The sequence below is a fragment of the Triturus cristatus genome, chromosome 10 (genome assembly GCF_964204655.1).
Source record: "Triturus cristatus chromosome 10, aTriCri1.1, whole genome shotgun sequence".
In the NCBI taxonomy this organism is placed as follows: Eukaryota; Metazoa; Chordata; class Amphibia; order Caudata; family Salamandridae; genus Triturus; species Triturus cristatus.
In genome coordinates, this window is record NC_140593.1 from 325,591,448 (window position 1) to 325,615,211 (window position 23,764).

At 44.6% G+C, this 23,764-nt stretch overlaps 1 protein-coding gene across 1 annotated transcript in view; it reads left to right on the forward strand.

Annotated features, from left to right (window-relative positions):
• Positions 1–23,764, forward strand: part of LOC146789395 (macrophage mannose receptor 1-like) — a 742,402-nt gene that overhangs the window by 186,277 nt on the left and 532,361 nt on the right. The window contains exon 11 of the mRNA XM_085631522.1: positions 3,137–3,285. Within this exon, the coding sequence (XP_085487648.1) occupies positions 3,137–3,285 (149 nt within the window). The remainder of the gene's footprint in view (positions 1–3,136; positions 3,286–23,764) is intronic.

A 23,764-nucleotide genomic window follows, 5' to 3' on the forward strand; every position in this document is an offset into this window, starting at 1 on the left:
TTCCTGAGCTAGAGTGGTGGAAGGAGTTCTCAATGACACCTGAATAGTGCTGTGCCTGTCCTCACTTAAAGCAGTCTTCACCACCTATAGTGTGTCTTGAGCCAGGTCATGGAAAGGCAGAGTCGTGTGCACTACAAAGACTTTCCTTTGAAGCTTACCTACTTCAAAGGCAGAAAGAGGTATAAGTATTGGATTTCTGACACCCCAAAATCAGAACACTTCTGGACTGAGGACCTTCTGCCAGGAAGAAGAGCTGAATGCTGTAGGATGGACTGTCACTCTGTCTGTTGCTTTTTTCTGCCTGCCTGCTGTTTCTGTCCTGGAAGTGAAAGGACTGGACTTTGCTTTCTGCCTCCTGCCCCCAAGATTCTCCAAGGGCTTCTGTGTACTTGCCCCCGTAAGGAAGTCTCAGGGCCATCAAAGACTTCACCTGCCTCTGCCTTGGCTCGTCTGCTGAGAGGCCTGACTTGCTAACTGGTGCTAAATCCAGTTACAGGATCTGTTAAGGGTAACCTGGTGAGCTTAAGGAGAAAATCAATGCATTGACTCTCTGCATCTGTTTTTTCAATGCATCGCTGCAAAAGATAGACTCATCGCTGCTGCCTGCACTGAAGCATGGTTCCTGCTCGACACACCAACCACATCTTTCACCGCAGGCCCCAGCGGGCCATTGCAGTGCACCAGAAAATTCAATGCAGTGCGGGTCCTGAGAATCATGTCACTGAATTCCATGGCACCCGCTCTACCTGCTTTGCAGCAAAGGAATCAATGCAGCACCTGCATCGCCATTGTCACATTGACGCATCGCATCTGGATTTTAAACACATCGTCCCTCTAAGCTGATTCCTCATCGACATTGCACCACAGTAAGGAACCGAGGCCGCGTGTCTGGAAACCGATCCATCACTTCGCTTGCCAGTAAGGAACAGACGCAGCACCTCCCCTGCCAGTGAGGAACCAACACATTACCTCCCCTGCCTAGCAGTACGGTACCAGCGCATTATCTCTCCTGTGTAGTAAGAAACTGACCGCCTCCCCTATGTAGTAAGAAACTGATGCATTGCTTTGCTTTTCCGGCGCCTCACCTCTCTTGCACCTTGCACCTTCTTTGATTGTTGACACATCTAAGCTACTTTGCGCTAACACAGATGCATCCATTGATTTCTATGGACTAAATTTGCTTAATCTTTTAAAAGTTATATTTTGACTTGTGTTTGTTGGGTTAATGTTGTTTTGGTCTGGTTTTATTCATGTATATATTGGCTATTTTTCTAAACTGATGTGGACTCCTTTTGTAGTGTTTTCACTGCATTACTGTATGTGTGTACAAATACTTCACACATTGCCTCTGAGATAAGCCTGACTGCTCGTGCCATGCTACCGAGGGGGTGAGCAGGGGTTATTTTAGCTGTGTGACTCCCTTACCTTGACTAGAGTGAGGGTCCCTACTTGGACAGGGTGCAAACCACAGCCAACTAGAGACCCAATTTCTAACGATGGGTAAAAAAATGTGAGCTACAGGGATGTTGTTCACCTTGGAGTTTTGGGTGACAGTATAGAAAATTCAAAATTCACTCTTGTTGTATATTTGATGTCACTCAGAATCCATTGGTGAAAAACATTCCCGTAATTCACTGTTTCCTATAGATAATTCTATGTTACGTGTAGCTCTCAGCGAGAGTCACCAACGTGAAAGCCAGACTCTAAATATGGTAATTCACTGCTATGACATGGCAACATTTGTTAACAAAACCTGTTATTCCACTAAATAAATTTCAGGCTGCTTTGGCAGAGCTCTCATAGACCCTGCACAACAGCACTGGAAAGTAGGGAGCACAGCTTCTGTAACAGAGGCAGACGAGGGCACAGAGTATGGTGGGGGTGGGTGGCAGGAGACCATGTATGCTTTTTGGATCTTTTTACGTTTGGGACAAGGAGGTGAGAGCAATGTTATGTATGGCTTCCTCATTACTCCTCTGCACCTACATAGTAGTTGAAAGTAGAGGCAGATCATTGTGGGTGTATTGCATAATATATCATTGTAGATCAACAACAAGTGAGTTATGGGGATGTTTTTCACCTCCTGGTTCTGAATGACAGCATGGGCTACTCGAGCTTCACTCTTGTCACTCAGGACCATTTGGCAAAAAACATCCCCATAATTCACTGGTACCCATATATAATTCTATGTGTTATTGTTTGAGTACATACGATTTTTATTTCTTTCTCGTTGTACTACTTCAATAGCAATATGCAGTCGAGTAACAAGGAAATGGCGGGGTTTGAAGCAAAGTTGGAAAGCAGATTACTCTTAGGGCCAGTGGTTGCAAATGGGAGATCGGCCGGTTTGCAAGCGCAAAAAAGGGTCCTGGCATGTGCAAACGCAATTTTGCGAGTTACTGACTGGCAAAATAGCATGTGCGACTCTCGCTATTAGGAAGGGGTGTCCCTTCCTAATACCGAGTCTCAATGCAATGTACTATTGTTTTGCGACCGCATTTGCAGCGGGAAAACACTCGCAGTTTACCACCTACTTCAAGTAGTTTGTAAATCACTCGCAAACAGGAAGGGGTCCCCAGAGGACCCCTTCCCCTTTGTGAGTGTGTGCGAGAATATTTTTTAAGAGCAGGCAGTGGTCCCAGGGACCACTGCCTGCCCTTTAAAAATGAAACTGAAAAGTTAAATTTTTCTTTTTTCAAATGCATCCCGTTTTTCTTAAAGGAAAATGGGCTGCATTTAAAAAAAAAAGAACAGCTTTGTTAAAAAAGCAGGCACAGACATGGTTGTCTGCTGACCCCAGCAGGCCACCATCCCTGGGAGTGCTAGCCATTCCCAATGGGGTTGCAAATTGCGCTTGCCTCATAAATATTAATGAGTCATGCAATTTGCGACACCATTGGGAATCACAAACAGTGTCTGAGACACAGTTGTACATTCACTTTTTAAAGTCACAAATTGCGAGTCGCAATTCGATGCAATTTACGACTCGCGAAAGTGAATGGTCGTACATCTGGCCCCTATTTCCTGTTCTACACTCTCACCTTTGTGCTGTAAATTACCTTAAAGTAACACTGCAAAAAATGCATTTGGATTGCATTTTGTCTTCATTGGTTTACCTCCTGTGTTTTCTCTACAGATATGAACATGCATTTTTGACCAGCTTAATTGGACTGAGACCAGAGAAATATTTCTGGATCGGTTTAGCTGACATGAAGGAAAGGGGGACATTTGTCTGGACTAACAAAGAGGCTGTACAGTTTTCTCATTGGAATTCGGACATGCCAGGTACGGTATGATTGAAATGAAACAGCATGCATATCAAGAACCGGGAAAGCCAATAGGTCTTGCTATTTTATAAAGGAAATCGTTTATTTATTGAATTTCCAGTTTGTTTATAGGTCAGCGGGTAAAAGCGAGAAGGAGTCAACATCTGGGTGGATATGTGAGTACATGTATGAATGGATAAATACCTGACAATGTGTGGATAATTGATTTGCGAGTGAATACATGTATGGATGAATAAGTGAGCACAGGGATGAACGTTTGAATAAGTGCATGGGTGAATGGGTGAGAGCACAATGGATATGGACGAGTGATGGATGTAGATATATGAAGAAAGGGGATCAACATATAGCAAAATGTTATATAAAATAGTGATATGTCTTTGCCTTCTCTATAAATGTTCAATCCTACAGCCACAGGCTCAAGAAGTAAAAAGAAACATACAAATGTCTTTGTAACTTAATCTATAGTAAAGTGGGTCAGTCACATTCATAAATGAGAAAATATGATTGTTATTATAACTAGCAATATAGGATACCTAGAGCCATGGAGGGCACACTACTGGCTCCAGATATTTCAGTATTTTCCCAGGTACTGAGTAAACACTCTCCCCCCTCAAAATCTCCCATGGGAGGGAAGGACCTAACATTTGAATGCAGTGAATCAGTCATGGTGCATACACTGTGCTTGCTGTACACCGGAAGTATGTGTACTGTACCCCACTTTACCTGCCATCTTCAGAGTTATTGTACATGTTGCTGTGTCATCACAATGCTGTTACCGCCATCTTAGAAGAGGGAATTCCAGTTACAATTCAGTTCAGCTTGCTGTCCTGTTAAGAAAATTAGCACTCTACTTGAAACACAGTTTTTCCAAATGGTTCCAGGATCTCAGAGTTATAAGTTATCCGCTGTATAATGTACTTGTAGATACAATTTTTTACATTGACTACGGACTTCCACTGCACACTTATCAACCCACTTTCTAGTGTTTATCATAATTCATATAACATTGCTTCCTTAGTGTTCAAAGAATCCAAACGATTTACCGTGTCAGCAAATTTCACCAATTTTTTTACAAAGTTTATTTACTAAAAGCCCAATATAATTCTTGGCGTTAAGGATCCTCACCGCCAAGAATGTGGTTCGGCTGTCGCATGTAGATGCCGGTGGATCCTTGGGTTAATCAGGGCAGAGACAGAGCAGTCTCCGACGTGATTAACCCAAAGGTACCTAGGTAGTAAGGGCCGTCAGAGAAAAGACTACATGTCTGCCCATCCAATTTGGCTTGGCGGACATGTAGTCATTCTTTGCTGTTCCTTACCTCCAGGAAAAACCTGATGGTAAGGAACAATATCAACATTTTAATGCCCCCTCCAGCATGAGAAAAACCCGGTATAGTGAGGAAAGCATTACCTTTTTTTCTTTACAAAAAGCAAACCCCCAAGAAAAAAAGATAACTGTTTGTTTCGGGACTTTGTCTTTCCAATGCAACCCTGTAACAAACAATTAAAATGCATTGACAGCAACCGATTTGACAATGCCTTTATAAATGACTGCCTGCTAGACTGTAATTTTTTAATTTGGCGGATGGAGTAGTCACTGCCTAGTCGATGTAAAGTCCCCCCTCAGGCCAATGGTGACTACTCCAAAAATCAAATAGGGCCCTAAGTGCTCCCCTGTGTGCTTTTTAATGACTCTGTGCCCAAATGCCTTTCTGGGTAGGCCTTTCGTCAGAGTGTAGACTGAAGGAGAAAAAAGGGGGGGGGGAATGAAACTTAATTTCCCTATGCCATTTCCAGGACTCGGGATGCTTAGTCTCCTATTCTGAATACTTTAAAAAAGAAATATAATGGAACAGGGTAGGGATACCATGCTCTGTTAGCCCTTTTGGGCGGGTCCCAGAACCCACCCCCCCCACCCCTTTACAGGTTTAATAGTTTAAAAAATGTTTTATGCTGTGATATTGCAGTTCTCCAGTTCTCCAGTGGAATAGAGGCAATAAACACACCAAACACCAACACCATCACTTGGCAGAGAGTGGAGGTTCTGATTGACACAGTACCCAGCATGTCAAGCTCACCTTGCGTACTCAGAGCAGATAGTACCCAATACATTTCACCAGATTGTAGTAGAAGATAACCAGGTGAGCCTCTACCCTGTGGTTCTGATTTGCTTTGATTGGGGCATCTCAGGTATTCTTAAGGTAACTGTAAGCCCTGCCATGCAAGTGGACTTTTTGATAGGAAATGATCTAGTGCACACTGCCTGGAGGGAAGTGACACTTTGGTCATACCTGGAAATGTTGGGGTTGCTTGAGTGTGTCTGTGTGACCACCAGGTCCATGGCTGCCAAGGAGGGGAGTCAAGGAAGGCTGGAGCCTGGAAGAATGGCCCAGATAACTGCCAAGAAATGGAAGGGCAAGGGATGTGGGAAACCGGTCCCTGAAACTCCCATGGTGCAGCTGAATGGGGCACCAGCGGAGGCTGCCCCACAGACTACGGGGGAGGACATTACCTCCCTTGGAGGCCTGCCTGAACTTGCTGGATGATAAGTAGAGGGTGGGCCCACCAGTGAGGAGTTCAGTAACACCCAAAAAGAGTGCCCATAGTTTTAGCAGATAAGGCATCAGACTGTAGAACAGGCAGCTTGTGATACCTCTGGAGATCCCCTCATATACTGGGAAAATTACCTGAATGGTGAGCCCAAGCAAACTGTTCATGGGGCAACAGGCGTGTTGATGGTCCCCCAATGCTACAGCGCCTTTCTGGTTGGGCTGATAGGACATCTGTGGGTAGGATAAGACCTTTGCCAACCTTGTATTCCATTTTTCTCTGACCAACTCACTTCCATTCTCACAATTGCTTCGCATTAGAAGGAACTGCTCATTTAAGCAAGCCTATTTTAACCCTGGGCGAAGTGGGCGTAGTGGGGCTACGCGGAGCATCACGGAGTGGGGGCAAATCTACGCACATCCGCACACTCCGTGTAGCCCCACTACGTGCCACCCGCCTTCCTCCCGCCCACTTTTGAAATGCAGTGGGAATGATCCCAAACTTTAAAAAACAAGCTTAAAGTAATTTAAATAACTTAACTGAGCTGCGGCGTCCTGGAGCTCGCTCTTCCTTTTCTCTTGCCGACTTCTTCCTCACAAATACGCATGCGAGGGCGCCCGTGCAGGCAGGTGTGCGTAGCCTGCCTGCCCTTCGCCTACTTCGCGGATCGTGAAGTAGGCAAAACTACGCACACTCCGCGGCCGGAGCGTAGCACTGCGCCCAGGCTTAGCCTATTTTCGTGAAACCAACACTTTGGCTGTCAGATTAATTGCCAGGGGAATCCAGTGAAAATTAGTTCCCAAATCTATCAAGAGAGCATGGTACTTCCCACGAGACACTCTTCTCACACCCAAGACCAAAGACACCAACAACCGATTAGTGTGCGTGACAGCCTTTTCATCTGTCTCTAACCAAGTCAGAAAATGCATCTTGAAACACAGGCCAACATTTAATGCTGGGAACCTCAATCTCGACCGTCCTCTTTTTCCATTTCGTAAAAACAGAAAAATGGAAGACCACCTAGTCAGAGCCAGCCTTCCAATTAAAAAGACATCACAGACCCTCAATGACCTATGGGGGCACTCCCTTTGGTCGGACACTCCAAATGTGATAATTGAGTTGCCAGTCAATTCACAATTGAAAGCAAAGAATTCATATTTGGCAACACTAACATTGCTATTAAACATTTTTCCAATTGTAATACTGCAAATGTGGCCTATGCCATTTTTGGACAAACAATACAGAAAATAGGGATTTGAAGCTAGCTCTGTTGCAATGTACCGAATGCACCACTCATTGACCATTTCTCTGAAAAAGGACACACAGAAGATGACATTCAATGTCAAGTCATTACCGTGGTCAAACCACCACCCAGCGGTGCTGACATAAGTCAAATTCTCAACAAGGGGGAACTTAAATGGATTCTGCATACTAAAAGTCAATACACTGGCCTGAACCAAATGGAGGATTAGACCTCCCTGGTATGAACGGAATGTGTATGGCCTATAATTTAGGTCACCTCTAAGGCAGGCCCTAGGTAGCCCGTAGGACAGGGTGCATTGAAATTGAAAGGTTGGACATGTACTTTTAAGTCTTACATGTCCTGGTTGTGAAAAACATCTAAATTATTTTTCATTACTGTGAGGCCTACCTCTCCCATAGGATAACATTTGGTTGCCTTATTGCAAATTCTAACTTTTGATTGGGATCAGGAAAGCATTTCATGCTTGGTGTCTGAGAAATTGTAATAAAAATCCTCTTTAACGGTACAGTTAGATTTTAAGCTACAATTTAAGCTACAATTTAGAAAATGCCACTTTTAAAAAGTTGTCATTTTCCTTTCCTTTTTGGTGGCTAGAGCCTATTCTAGGTCACATGACTGGTTGTAGTGTTCAGTTGTACTTTGTTTATTAAACCCAGACAGCCACACAATTGAGGGATTAGGTGTGCCTAGATGGGCCATCAACTGTCAGGATGGTAGGGTGAAGCTGAACATAGCCCCACTTGCAAATGAATAGGCAGTGCCCTGCCTTCAAACAAAGGATATATCATCCCTTCATTGTTCATGCAGCCACCTTGGAGCCAGGGAGGGGAAGCAGGAAACTTCAAGCACTTCAAAGGGAACTCTCTAGAAACTTCTTCTACTTCAATGAAGGCGCCAGGAATAAAAAATCAGACCCTCAGACTCACTCCTCAGTTCACTTTCTGAACATGCAGATGGCTTCTCAGAGTACTGCCTACTGCTGTGGCCAGCTGTGTACTCCACAAGACTGCTTTGCTGTACCTGGAAGGATTGTGTAACAGCCTGGAGACTGCCTTGAAATCTCAAAGGCCTGCCCTGCTGCTTGAGCCCTGTTTCATCACTTGAATCTAGGACTACCAGTGTTCCAAGAGCTAGTTGGTAGGCCTCCTGATCAGAGCCTCAGGAACTCAAAAGGATCCAACCATCTTGAACCCAGGCCTGGACTGAGCCTAAGTGAGTTCTAAACCCCAAAGTGGTGCCCTTCTAGTCCTGGACCCTTCATTGTGATGGTAAAGGTGCCCAAATATCCAAAATCCTTATGTTTATGGCTAAAAACTGCTTTGAGAACCAAGAGATGACAGGGGTCAACCTGCTCGTCTGTCCCCCCCCCCCCCGGGTGAATTGCCGAATGACCTGACTTTGCAGCAGCTCTTGTTACGTTCTTGTCTGCAGTAGCAAATACTGTTCAGCGGTCTTACAGCAAAGGGGTCTCTGCCCTCCTGGAACTCTTGTCAGCTACATCTACCAGCTTTGTCCTGCTGGAGATTATCGACTGCCAAAAAAGAGGCTAAGTCTGAACGTAGAACTCTTCACTGCAACTTCGTCCAGCTGCTCCTTGAAGATGGCACTTCCTCCTCCAACACCACCTGTAACCTTAACCTGGTGAACCTTACCAACTCAGAACATTTTCTTCACTATTTTTTCTAAGCCCAAAGGTAAGTGCTGACCAAGCCTCAGTTTGATGTTAAAAAGGTTATCTCTACCAGTACGTATTTTTTTGTGGTAGGGGCTTGAAGTGTTCAGGCTGGGCTTCGATTATGTACAAAGTTGTATGTTAAAGGGGCTTGGCCTAGTAACAGCTAATGTGCATAGTGTAGCACTGGGATCTTCATCCACACTTTTGTTTAGGTGAACGAACAGTTGTAGGTAGGAGATTCTTACCATTCACAATGTTGATGTGTGTTTACTGGAGAGTGGTTACTTGCCATACAGCTATATTCAGGGAGACAACTGCATGTAGAAGAGGATCAGCATACTAGAACATGCTGTTAACAGTTATGAAATGCTCTTTAAATTATGCCTTTCTCTATGAACTAACCTCTTCACAGACAGACCAATATCCCACAAAAATACAAGCTACACCTTAGCCAAGTCACTTCAAGGAAGATCTTTACTCATGAAGAGACATCTTCGCCGAGGCACTAGTCCACCACAATATACATCGTCTACTGTTTTGCAAAGGCTGATTTACATATAATTTGCACTCTACACACATTTTACCATAGAAAGGCTAGTCCCCCACCAGACACAGCACCCCTTTTAAGTAAACATGTTTCTTTTACATAAAGCTTTCACTCTGAACTTCATCATGAGTACAACTGTTGCGTGCCACACACATCATTTATTATTTCCCCAAATCTCGTCTGCTTACAGTTTGTACCCACAACAGACCTATTTGCAGAGATGCCAGTCTTCCTCCAAAGAAATCATATAAGTGGGCAACCCTCTTGTACATTATATTTTAGCTTTGTTTTCTTTTTTCACAGACACTATACCATATTATCAATAGAATCTATTGTTTTTAATCTATGTAGGACCTGCTTTTAAGAACACTTTCTGCTCTTCCATATCTTTGAAGCATTAAATTAGCTTTACTCAATTTTGTTCTCCTATACTACATTTACTCTTAGCACACATTATTATATAGTACATAGTAGGCATTCAGCAATTTAACAGACATACCTACATACTATATAAAATAGAAATTGGTTCATATTTAATATCCAGTAATTACAATCAATAGCATTGCAGTACAATAAATATAGAATTATCTTGGCTCTCTGGTTTCCTCCTTCTTTTATGAATTGTGTAATCTTTTTTAGTCTGCAATCAACATGTTGTACACTGTACAATAGTGATGTACACAATGGCAAAATGATAACAAATGTATGCTTAGTAAAAGAAGCAAGCTTAATGTTGCCTTTGTCGACCTGCGTGCTGCCTTTGATTTAGTACCCAGAAGTAAACTATGGAGGGAGCTGCAAAGAATGGGCTTACCAGTGAGCTTATTGGATATTTTAATATGGTTACACTCGGATAACTATTCAGAGTTAGATGGGGCGCAGATCCAGCTATTGGACCCTTTTAGGATAGACCCGATGTGTTAGACAAGGTTGTGCCCTTGCACCGACCCTGTTCTCCCTGTTTCTTAACAGGGTAGTTGATCTTCTGGGCAGAGATGGGTGTGACTCACCAAAAGTGGGTGGTCGCTGGGTGCCCGCTTACTATTCACAGATGACACGCTGCTGATAACGAAATCCCCTCCAGGGTCCCCAACAGTTGAACGATTTTACCACCTTTTGTAGGGAGTAGGGACTTGGATTAAATAGTTAAAAAACAAAATGTATGGCTTTAAGCTGCACTCATCAAAAGAAATTAGGAGGCGTAAAATGTACATTGGTAATAGTCAAATAAAGCAAGTGTCTAGTTTTGATTATTTGGGTATACGACTATCAACTAACCTTAATTAACCTACCAAGCTGCTAATTAACCTACCAAGCTGCTAATATTGTTAATCCCAAAGTGGACCTTCACGAAGAGGGTTTTCCTGACCTTAGAGATTTATATTGTGACGGTATAAGGAGCAGCTATGTTTGGTTCTGAAATTTGGGGTTGTATGAACACCCGATTATTGCAAATAGTCGAACACAGGTTTTCAAGAACACTATTGGGTCTTCTGATGAGTACCCCACTGGTCCAAGTCTATCTTGATTTGTCCTAAAGGATACTAAGAGAAAAGGTTGAATTCAGAATCTTGATATATTGGCACAGGCTATGGTCTTCCCCAGCCTTTGAACCCTACTGGATGGGCCTACGAGAGCTCTTGGTGCTGGTAAAGGCCTCCAAAATCCCATAGTGGAAATTTGCGAAAAATCTCTTGGGAAACCTGGGATTGGAAATTTTTTGGCTAATACCAGATGATCTAAGCTCAGTCGCCAAAGCCGGTCTGAAAAGTACCTTTTAGGATATCATGACAGTCCAAAGGGTCACTGGATACACAGGTACTCAAACTGTGGAGCTTTTAGATTTTAAACCCCTCCTTGCTACGAGCCCACACTTGATGAAATAGTGTTGTCACTTGCATGCACACTGAATCTGCAGTTTAGATACATGTCGCTACCGACAAAGGTCTTTTGTAGCAAGTGGATGGATGTAACAGAAAAAGAAGACTTATGTCCAGCCTGTGTGGGAGCATCAGAGACGCTCATCCATATATTATTCTTCTGTCCAGCATATGCTTCACAAAGAGCTAAATGGATGGTGCCCATTTGTTGGTCTTTGGGAACTGGAGAGCATCTGAATGCTTTCAGAAACCTTAGCATGGACATGAAGAGAGAAACATTGTTTGCCATTTCTAACTTTGTTATGTCTGCTTGGACATGGCGTACCAAGTGTTTCCAAGCAATTCGTTAAATGATTATATTTTCATGTTAGAGGCGTGGTATTGTTTTTTACCCCACATTCGTCTTCTATCCCAGATGTAATTTTTGCAGGATTCTGATCCATTTACCTTACTTATAATACCTGTATATTTTGTACTCCCACCTGAATAGTCTGCTCAGTTTTTTAATGTTTTAACTTTTTAATAGATACATCTAGCCTCCCCTTATGTACAGATCATCATGTATCTGCTTGTTCATTGTAGAATATTAAAGACTGGGCTTGTACTTTGCACTTTGCAAAAATGGACTGAAAATGCTCCTTTTAATTTTTTTTTATATATGTACGTTATGTCTTCATTTTTATTTACTCTTGAACCCGAATCAGTTTGACCCATGTAGCAAGACAAAGTCTAGGTTTGCACTGGCACTTTACAATATCAGACTGATTTAACCTGAAACCTCTAAAGTGCTAGGCATGTTTGGTTTTATCATTGGACTGAACTGGAGAAAAGCTGTTCTTTAGTTTTAAATGTAAAGCATATTTGCACGTATTTATATGTGCTTTTTATTATCGTAACTTGCTTTATGATCCTGGTGATCAAAATAAAGCTTTTCAAACAAAAGTATACTTTGTAACAAATACCTGAAAAAGAAGCTGTAGTTCAATGAAGAGATGTGTCCCACATTCAAATCAGCACACTTCTGGAAACCAAAAGAAAAAGAGTTTATATCCCCATCACCTCCTCACCAGCCAGAGATGAACTCATGAGGGAAAGGTCATGCAAGGGATATATGTGTCTGTAGCCTTGAAACCGTCACCCAGTTACAAAGCAGCATTTAATTTCTTTTCCCTCGGAACAGTCACTATTGGCTGAACCTAATGTACCCTTTTTTCCGTATTTGACTAGATTCTCAGATCCACCATGAATTCACCACCTACAGGCTTCACTAAGTGATGGCTATATATTGAGCACCGTGGATCCATTTTGGTGTCAGCACAGCCCCCCATGTAAATTCACAATGGATCTGCGGAGCTCGCAAACACTCTCACAAACAGAACAACTGTAAGGGAAAGGGTGAGGTAGGTATTTTGTATCTGCTCCTATTCTCTTCCTTTCCCTTGAAAAATACCCGCCATACTGTGTCAACACATTCACTTGTCTGATTTCCAATATAAATGTGCACAATCTAACACCTCCTCCCTCATAGAACTTTTCACAAGGCAAGTTGCTATGGCAACTGATTTGAAATTCCTTACAACCAAGTTCCAGGTAAAAAGTTCAGAAGGTTTTGACTGCTCTGTAGGTATGTTTAACAATCTCATTGGAAGTCACCCTGTACACTTTAAACATATCATATTACAATCACTGTAACGGAAATTATTTTTCTCTCCCTATCAGAATACACGTATTCTGGTAGTAGGGTTTCATTACTGAACCTAATCACCCGCACTCAAACATTAGCCAACCACAACCTTTCCACTGATTTTTTCCTATTCTTTTCACTCTCTATGCTGTTTGGGAAAATTTCTCATTCTGCCACTGACCACTCAGGTGTCCAGTTGCTGCATACCAGCATCATAGGTAGAATGTGCATTGTGAGACACAGCTTTATCTTTTGGGCCAGAGAGAGTACAACAATTGTGGCATTGACAGATATCTTGGATGTCCCCAAGTGGACATAATGTAGATTGGCCACAGAGGTATGAAGTGGTATCAACTGTTATCTATGATTGAGAGCATTTAGGATTGTGACTAGAACTCATGATTGTGCACTGTGGTGCAATGATCTGCACACAATCACAGGGTTCAACTTGAAATCCAAATGAAGGAGACATTGGCACAATTGATGGCTCTCTTTCCTCACACTGCCTTTATATATTCCAACATGTGCCAAAGGTAGAAATGGCAATAGTCATTTCAGTTTTGTTTCAAGATTGAGAAATCTAGGACAAATGTCAATAAAACAATTTCAGCATTTCTCTGTGACAATAGGATGGGTTCCATTTACCACCACAAAATATCTGCTACAACATGCCAGGAGTGTAACGAAAGGATGAATCCATTTCACAGCAGAAGGGCAACTAGCTCTTTCCTAACATCGAGGAATATATCCAGTTCTTCCTATAAGTGTGCACAAGACACTATTAACACAAAGGCTCTTTTCAGAGCCACCCAATAAAATAATAAATAATATTTTTATACAAAACTTTTTTTAATGCATTTACTGGATTTGTGAAGCCATCACAATGCCTATTTCCAGCTCTATAACCATGATTCTACTATGGTATTTATTTATATATATATTCACTGAAAAAACCATAGGTTTCAGGGGCGTTATAGTTAGCTGGACTTTTCACTCGGTCAAAACCATTGAAATTCCCCCGTTATAGTTAGTTCAGCTAACTATAACTCACGCGCCCGCAATGCACTGCTGATGATGTCATATATTACATCACTCATGACATGGTCAGTGACATCACTCATGACATCACTGATGCCATCTCAAATGACATCAATGATGACATCACTGATGACATTATCCAGTGAATGTGTGTTTTTCTGAAAATTACATATGTTTTATATATGTATATCTCAAGGTCGATGGAAGAATAAATGGGTATACAAGTGTCTAAATGGATGATTTGTTTTTGAAAAATTGATTGTATAAGTGACTGATTAAGTGTATCTTAGTGAATACATGGCTTAGTGAGTAATGTTTAAATATGTAAATATCTGTATCAGTCTCTCACTTTGTGTATAAGTGGCTGCATGGGTTGGTGAGTAGCTACATGAGTGTCTATATAGGTTATTAGTTGGTTTTTTGAGTATCAGTATGAGTGTCTGAGTATCTGTATGGTTCGGTGGCAGGTATTACGTAGAGCATAGGTGCATGAATGAGTGACTCACTGTTTGCATGTGTTGAAGACAGCTTGTCTGCAGGACTGTATGGGTGGATGAGTGTGCATGGGTGTGTTAGTGAGTGAATGACTGTCTCAATAGTGACTTTATGAGTAACTACATATGTTTTAAACTAGTATATGTGACTATTGGTGTATATAAGTGAGTATATGTGAGAGTGAGAGATTGGAAGAGTTCCTGTTTGAATAAGTATGTGTTTCTATAAGTGATTGTTTAAAAGACTAAGTATGTGTAAGTTTCTGTAGTAGTAAGTGTGGTGGTGTGTATATAACTTTATATGCAAGTAAATGGAAGTTTGATTCTTTATTAGCATGAGTGACTATGTGTGTGAGTAACTCTATGGATGAGTGGCGTTGTGTAACAGGATGTATAGGTGTATGAGTACATATGATGAGTGAGTACATATATGAGTGACTGTATAGGACTGTTGGTGAATGAGTGGATGTGTATGTGGATCTTAGAATTACTGAATAGGTTGTTGTATCTGGTATTGGTATGTCCATTGTTTTGAAAATTTTAGTTTCTATTTTTGAATGTGTGTATCAAAGGTTATATTAGGGGGAGAGGAGGTCTGCCACTCTATCACAAGGATGATGTCATCAGTGATGTCATCAGTGATGTCATTTGAGATGTCATCAGTGATGTCATGAGTGATGTCACTGACCATGTCATGAGTGATGCAATATGTGACGTCATCAGCAGTGCATTGCGGGCGCGCAAGTTATAGTTAGCTGAACTAACTATAATGGGGGAATTTCAATGGTTTTGTACGAGTGAAAAGTCCAGCTAACTATAACGCCCCTGAAACCTATGGTTCTTTCAGTCAATTTCTAAGGTTTTTTAAATGCTAATTCCTAACTATAACGTGCCTGAAACCTATGGTTTTTTCAGTGAATTTCAAAGGTTTTTAAAATGTTAATTTCTAACTATGCCTACAGAGATAGGACATGTGAAGAAAGAAAAAAACCGCACAGAAAGAAAAAAAAGAAATGCAGAAAGAAGCAACAGAAGTCCTCAAAGACGAAGAAAAGTGCAGGAAGAAGGATAATGTGCAGAAAGAACAAACAGAAGAGCAGAAAGAAGCCTTGTTGCAAAATCATCCTGTACCCTCAACTTTTTCAGACAGATGCTGGTGGTAACTGAGTCTGACTAACCAGTCCTAGAGCCAGTGCTATGTTAAAAGACATTCAGAATACAGTGAAAACACCTACATACATGAGGGAACACTATGGTGCCGATTACGATCCGTTAAAAACCGCGTACGAACCGTCGGTCGGAGCGAATTCCCCGTCCGACTCGTACCCGGTCGTAAAACTTTACAAACATGGAATTACGATTCGCACGGAAACACCATTTCCGTACGAATCGTAAAAAACACCGACCGACGAAAATATACATACGAATGTGATCCGGGAATGCTGCGACGTGACGTCGGGACGCTTTCAGGCAGCGTTTCACGAACCAGGAATTACGATTCGAACCGACAGCAGTCCGGACGGCAATATTTTCACGGCACCCAAAAAGTGCCGCAAAAGCGAAGTACGGCGCGAATCGACCAGAGTAGGTGGCCCGGTACGCACCGTACCCCCCCAGCCCCCGTAGGCACGCGCCGACCCCCCCCCAGCCCCCGTAGGTACGTGCCGACCCCCCCCCCAGCCCCCGTAGGTACGCGCCGACCCCCCCCAGCCCCCGTAGGTACGCGCCGACCCCCCCTGTGTGTACACCCGTGTACGGTGCGTACCCCCCCGTGTACGTTCGAGTCGAACCCCCCCGTGTACGTTCGAGTCGAACCCCCCGTGTACGTTCGAGTCGAACCCCCCCGTGTACGTTCGAGTCGTACCCCCACCCGTGTATGTACGGTGCGTACCCCCCGTGTACGCTCGAGTCGAACCCCCCCGTGTACGTTCGAGTCGAACCCCCCCGTGTACGTTCGAGTCGAACCCCCCGTGTACGTTCGAGTCGAACCCCCCGTGTACGTTCGAGTCGAACCCCCCCATGTATGTTCGAGTCGTACCCCCACCCGTGTATGTACGGTGCGTACCTCCCCGTGTACGCTCGAGTCGAACCCCCCCGTGTACGTTCGAGTCGAACCCCCCCGTGTACGTTCGAGTCGAACCCCCCCGTGTACGTTCGAGTCGAACCCCCCCGTGTACGTTCGAGTCGTACCCCCACCCGTGTATGTACGGTGCGTACCCCCAGCGCTACGCGCTGGGGGTACGCACCGTACATACACGGGTGGGGGTACGACTCGAACGTACACGGGGGGGGTTCGACTCGAGCGTACATGGGGGGGTTCGACTTGAGCGTACACAGGGGGGTACGCACCGTACACGGGTGTACACACAGGGGGGGTCGGCGCGTACCTACGGGGGCTGGGGGGGGTCGGCGCGTACCTACGGGGGCTGGGGGGGGTCGGCGCGTACCTACGGGGGCTGGGGGGGGGGTCGGCGCGTACCTACGGGGGCTGGGGGGGTCGGCGCGTACCTACGGGGGCTGGGGGGGGGTCGGCGCGTGCCTACGGGGGCTGGGGGGGGTACGGCACGTACCGGGCACCTGTTTGGACGTCTCCATGGTTGTTATGGGAGTTCGGTGCGGATGGTCTTTTCACCATACGGTTGTACATTCGGACGCCCGGGATGGATCGTGATTCCCCGGTCGGACTTCACCTTTCACGTTTGTACGGTGAATCGTACGAGGACGTGTCGGACACATTTTCCGACCCGAGGACGTGTGGGGATATATTCCCAGTGCGGTTCGTATGGACTTTTTACCATGCGAATCGTGATTGCCAGTTCGTACGGCACTTGTACGATTCGTACGGTAAAAAGACCCGATACGAGTCGTACGGGGACATTTTTTACCGGATCGTGATCGGCACCTATGCGTTGGGGTCCCCCTGTGATTAGCATGACCTCCTCTGTAAGCCCCTAGTATATAATAGGGCAGGGGGATTAAAACTACCTCTTAAAACACGCCACAGGGCGTGTTTGCACACGTCACCTCAGGCCCCATCTCCTCCCTTCCCCACTGTGTAAACATGCCCTGTGGCTGTTTTAAGTTGGGAGATTAAGTCCCCTTGAATCCTGAGGATCTCAAGGGTCCAACTAGACCACTAGGTACCTTCAGTAAGCGCCACAGAGCTGCGTTGCAGAGATGTAAAAAGGGGCACGGCCTAGACCACCTCTCTGCAACGCAGCACAGTGGCGCTTACTGGAAGCACCTCGTGGGCTAGTTGGCCCCCAGGGTCCCTCAGGATTGAAGGGGAATTATTTCCCCAACTTAAAACGCGCCACAGGGCATGTTTGCACACGTTAACTCAGGCCCCGTCCCATCCCTTCACAACTGTGTAAACACGCCCTGTGGCCGTTTTTAGTTGGGAGATTAAGTTCATTTGAATCCTGAGGGTCCCTAGGGTCCAACTAGCCCACTAGGTACCTCCAGCAAGCGCCACAGAGCTGTGTTGCAGAAAGGTGTAAAAAGTGGCATGGCCTGGACCACCTCTCTGCAACGCAGCTCAGTGGTGCTTACTGGAAGCACCTGGTGGGCTAGTTAGCCCCCAGGGGCCCTCAGGATTGAAGGGGAATTATTTCCCCAACTTAGAACGCGCCACAGGGCATGTTTGCACACGTCACCTCAGGCCCCGTCCCCTCCCTTCCCCACTGTGTAAACACGCCCTGTGGCCGTTTTAAATTGGGAGATTAATTCCCCTTGAATCCTGAGGGTCCCTAGGGGCAAAATAGCCCACTAGGTACATTCAGTAAGTGCCATTGCAGAGAGGTGTGAAAAGGGGCACGGCCTGCACCACCTCTCTGTGGCGCTTACTGGAAGCACCTCGTGGGCTAGTTGGCCCCCAGGGTCCCTCAGGATTGAAGGGGAATTATTTCCCCAACTTAAAACGCGCCACAGGGCATGTTTGCACACGTTAACTCAGGCCCCGTCCCATCCCTTCACAACTGTGTAAACACGCCCTGTGGCCGTTTTTAGTTGGGAGATTAAGTTCATTTGAATCCTGAGGGTCCCTAGGGTCCAACTAGCCCACTAGGTACCTCCAGCAAGCGCCACAGAGCTGCATTGCATAGAGGTGTAAAAAGGGGCATGGCCTCAGAACACCTGTCTGCAACGCAGCTCCCTGGCGCATACTGGAGATACCTGTTGGGCTAGTTGGCCCTCAGGGACCCTCAGTATTGAAGGGGAATTAATTCCCCAACTTACAACTGGCCAGTGGGCGCGTTGCCCCCTCCTCAGGCCACTTATGGCCCCGGGGACCCCATCCCCCGGGGGCGGCCTTTGTTTTTTATTATTTTAAAAAAATATATATTTATAGAAACACCTAGGACATGCTGGACAAACCGTATGTACCTATCACCATGACGATTTGCTTGATATTCATTAAAAGGCGACTATGCATTCAATGCATCCACGTGGAATGTATTTACACCGCTAGTGAAGCTCTGACGTGTCTGACGCCCTACCGTGCCTAATCCCGGCGCCCCCGCCGGTGGGTACTCTCCAAGTAGACACCCTTGTCGTTTATTTATACAAACATGGGTAGCTATTGACGGGCACATTTAATACACACGCACACCAAGCCATTTAAAGGGGATTCAACAAAAATTCGACCAAACTATGCAAGAAACCCCCCTCACAGTTAATAAAACACACATCCACCGCCGGATGTGTAATACTTTTTATTTTACTCTCTGGAAAGGAGACGGACCTCACTTGAGAGTCACAGCATGCTTCTGGCTGGCATAGCATTGTCAGATGACTGTAACCTGTCCCTGCCACCTCCACCCTCCCTGTCCACATGCCATGCCCCTATCCCCTTCCTCCTGTCCTCCATGGTCCATTTTACTGCCACACCCTTCTGCCCTCCCTGGTCTGTTGTGCTGCAACTGCTCCTCCTGCCTGCCCCGCACGGTCTGTTGTGATGCCCCTTCCCCTGAACTCTCTTGTCTGTGCCCAGGTCCTGACCCTCCCTTCTATCCTCCATGGTCCTTTGTGCATGCCCCTGCACCCTTCTTCTTGCCCATCATAGCCATTGTGCTGCCACTAACCCTCCCGCTTGCCATGCATGGTCTTCTGTGCTGCCATGGCCCCTCCCACCTTCCCTGTGTGGTCAGCTAGCTGCTCCTGACCCCCTCCCACCTTCCCTCCATGGTCTTTGTGTATGCCATCATAGTCTCACTGTTGCTCTCCATGGTGTGTCTTGTTTCTAGTGCCCATCCTGCCTGACCTCCATGGTCATCTTGCTGCTCCTGCCCTGCCCCCTTGCCCCCAGTCCTCTGTTTCCATGTGCAGACCCCTATTCCCTCCCTCCTGGCTTGTCGGTTCCATTGTAAAGCCCCTGATCCGTCCCTCCTGCCCTTTATGGTCTGTTATGCTGCAGCTTTCTCTCCTGTCTGTCCATTATGGTCAGCTAGCTACCATTGCCTCTTTCCCCTCTGTTGTCTGTTGTCCATGTGCATGGTCCTGTCCTCTCCCTATTGCTTTCTATGGATTGTTGTGCTGCACTCCCGTCCCGCATGCCTTGTGTGGTGTATTGTGCTGCTGCAAACCCTGATGCCTGCCCTGTAGGGTCAGTTTGGTACACCTCTCAATGTCCCTCCTGTCCTCTGTTATCCGAGTCCATGTCCCTACCCCAATTCCTCCTGCCTACCATGATCCAATGTACCATACTTGCGAACATTTTGAACTTGGTAAGAGGGAGATTTTGAAATAAAACGGGGGTATTGATTTTCCCCTTTGAGTTACATTGAAAAAGAGAAGATTGTAGACAGGAAACAGATCAAGTAAAGCCCATTTGAGCTTAAAAACATTGGACGTTTCCTGGCTGAAGCGGGTCTGTTGGCATGTATGGTTGTATGACCACTGCCTCTTCCTTCTGCCCACAATGGTCTATTATATTGCCACAGCCTCTCTTGCCAGTCCTGTATTGTTGGTTTGTTGCCCCTGCCCCCCTTTCCACTGCCCTCCATAGTCTGTTGTGCTGCCACTGCCCTTCCTGCCTGCCTAGTGTGGTCAAATTGTTGCCTCTGCACTCTCCTACCTGCCTTCAATGTTCAGAGTCCGTGCCCCTGGCCTCTGCCTCTCAATAGTATCCCAATGAACAACTAGATTGCTAACATTCTATATTTATTACAAAAGTGTGGAATGCCTGATGTCATCTTGATGTAATCAAAACTGTAATGCCTAGAGCATTTCCTTTAGAAATTACATATATGAGAGGGTCTTATTTGCATCAAAATTATGGTTAGTGCTCTAAAAAACTAAAATGAGGACATATTTTCTGAGTTTTCAAATAGCGACAAAGAACTTTTAAATTATTTGTAATCTTAGTTTTTTTATCCAGTTGACCACTTGATTAAATGTTGCATCCAAGGGGAAAGGGTGTGGTGTTACTTCCAGAGCTGCAGACTTTGCAACTGGGGAACCAGGTTGGAGTTTCTGCTTCAGCTCAACATTCTGTGATTCTGGTCAAATCACTTAATCTCCCCACGTCTACAACCAAAATGAATTTGATCTTGTGTGATGTAACCAATGTTCATGTAAAGCAATCCAATACCTGACAAGTCTGCACTATATAAAACTGCAAATACACAAAAAATAAGTGTTTTGCACACTTCTGTCATTGGGCTACATTTGGGCTACATCTGGGTGATATTTGGGCTACATTTGGGCTCTTTTGTTTCTGGTGGCCATTTTAGGAGATTTATTTGTTATGAAGTTTCCTAATTTCCTCATTTACTGCAGTCTCCTCAGTAGGAAATGCTTTCAGTTTTTTACTTTGATTCCATCAAGAAGGTATTCAGATATGTCACACATTTGCCATAAAATCTGAATGTTAGCACTCTAGTTGCTCATTAGATTACTATAGTAAAGCTACTGCTCATCACGGAAGTCTGCTGCTAGTATTAGAAGTGCATGTTTCAGTCTGCATATCAGAATTTTTTAATGAAATAGAAGAGGATTTGAGAAGTCACTCAAAATGTGCCCTAATTTTTCTTTCTTCAGCACTAATCATAATTTCTATGGCAAAATGAACCCCCTCATTGTGTTCCTTTTTAAATTAAATGTTTTAAGTGTTACCAGTTTATTCCAATCAAGATGGCTTCAGGTGTGCCATACTTTTGTCATAAGTAAGACAGTAAGCGCTCTAGTTGTTCTTAAGAACACTCTGGGACATTCTGTCATTGGGCTATACTTGGGCTACATCTGGGTGATATTTGGGCTACATTTGGGCTCTTTTGTCTCTGGTGGCCATCTTGGGAGATTTATTTGTTATGAAGTTTCCTAATTTCCTCATTTACTGCAGTCTCCTCAGTAGGAAATACTTTCAGTTTTTTACTTTGATTCCATCAAGAAGGCATTCAGATGTGTCACATATTTTCTGCCCTTGTTGGATGTACATGTTTTACTGAGAATGTCAGACTTCATTCTTACATGACTGAGAAAGATAATGTGAATTTACAGAAAATATGCTCTCAGTTTAGCTTATAGATCACCTTCCAAACCTCTGTGGGAAAAGTATGAGAAAATATTTTTCTCTCAAACATGGTTCGTGATATCACAGCAGAAGGCTTTTTCACATGGTAAAATCACCTTAGAACACACCACAATTCCTAAAATGAGTATGGTACCATCAACAAATGATTTATAATGTAACTAAAGTCTTAGAACCTTCTATTAACTGCAATGCTATTTAATGAGGTGCTATCATGTATATTGGCCCAAGATGGCTGCCAACACTTCTTGGATGAAGTACTGACAGCTATTCAGATCTCACGATGAGATGTGTGGTTAGGCTCCGCCCAGATATGTATGTGATTTTACTTTTGATTTTCTCAGGAACTACTGAACAGATTGACACCATATATGCAAAAGGCACATGCCTGACCTGAGGACTACCTCTTTGCCAAATTTCAAGTAATTCTGTTCAGCCGTTCAGGCTGTACCTTGGACTAAAGGTCCCTATGGAAAATTGCATGGGGAAAACGCTTTTTGGGACCCCCTTTTTTCTCAGCCCCCGCTTGATGAATCCCCCCGAGACTTTCAGGGTAGGAGCGGAGCGGAGCGTCCCACCTATTTTGATAATTTCGCGAGGATTTGTCAACCGGCGCCGAAGTTATTCTAAATAGAATGTTGCGGATTTCCTATGGAAACACGGTCCTAACTATAACTATCTACTGGCGACCGCCAGTAGATAATATATACAAACACATGCTTTACTTACTGATGGTAGCTAGTAGGTATATATAGTTAGGACTTAGTTTCTATTAAAGAGCTGTTTTTCAGTTGCCTATAACTTTGGCGCTGGGTGATGAATCTTCACAAACCGTCACCCACAAATTTGATACTGACTTCAGCTTGTGCCTGGAAAGTTTCAGGGTATCCCATTAAACGGGCACCAAGAAAATGGGGTAATTCCAAAATGTGTTTTTCCAATGTTCATTCCCATTGCAGTTTTGAACATGACTACAGCCCAAACCGCAGAAAGGTAGATTTTTTCCGCAGATCATGCTTTTTGTGATTTGATGTAAATCAGTTCAGTAGTTTTAGAGATAATAACTGAAATCTAAATTTGTATTTATAGGGATGTGGATCCTCCGTGGATCTTTGTGCTGTATCTGATTGGCTACCAGCACTTCAAGCAGGAAGTGTTGGCAACCTTTTTGGGACTCAGGTTGAGCCGAGTCCCACAAAAAACATTTAAATTAAGAAAAATGGGACAGGGTAGGAATACCCTTACCTCCTAGATGTGGTGATGGGGTCCCAGAGGGACCACTGCTGGGGGTTAAAAATGTTGCTGCAAATTTGCAGGTGGGTCTATGGATTCTCAGCAAAATTGGAAAAAAACCAATAATGGCCTCCTGTGCTTGTTGTTAAATGAGCACCCGGGTGTACCAGGTTCCAGGGGCATGAGGAGTTAGAAAAAGGATGGGGGCGCACAGGGCCCCCCTCGTAGGGCTTATAAAAGCTCCGGGGACCACCACCTTCCTGGGTAACTGCTTTTAATGCATGCATGGGCTGTCTATGCAGCATCCCCGGCACCCTGGGCACCATCACCTCCCTAGGGAAAATCTCTAAAAGTAAATACAGGGGTAACAGTGTGCCCTCCCCAGCCCTTGGGACTACCAACAAAAAATGAATGCAGGGGGCCACATGGCCCCCACACAGCCCCAAGGACTGCCACCTTCCCTGGAAAATTCATTCAAATTAAGGGGTGGACGCATGGCCACTCCAAAGCCCCAGGTACCAACATCTTCCCAGTGCTTACTACTACAGTGGAGGGGGGCCACAAGGCCTCTTTCATGGAGCCATG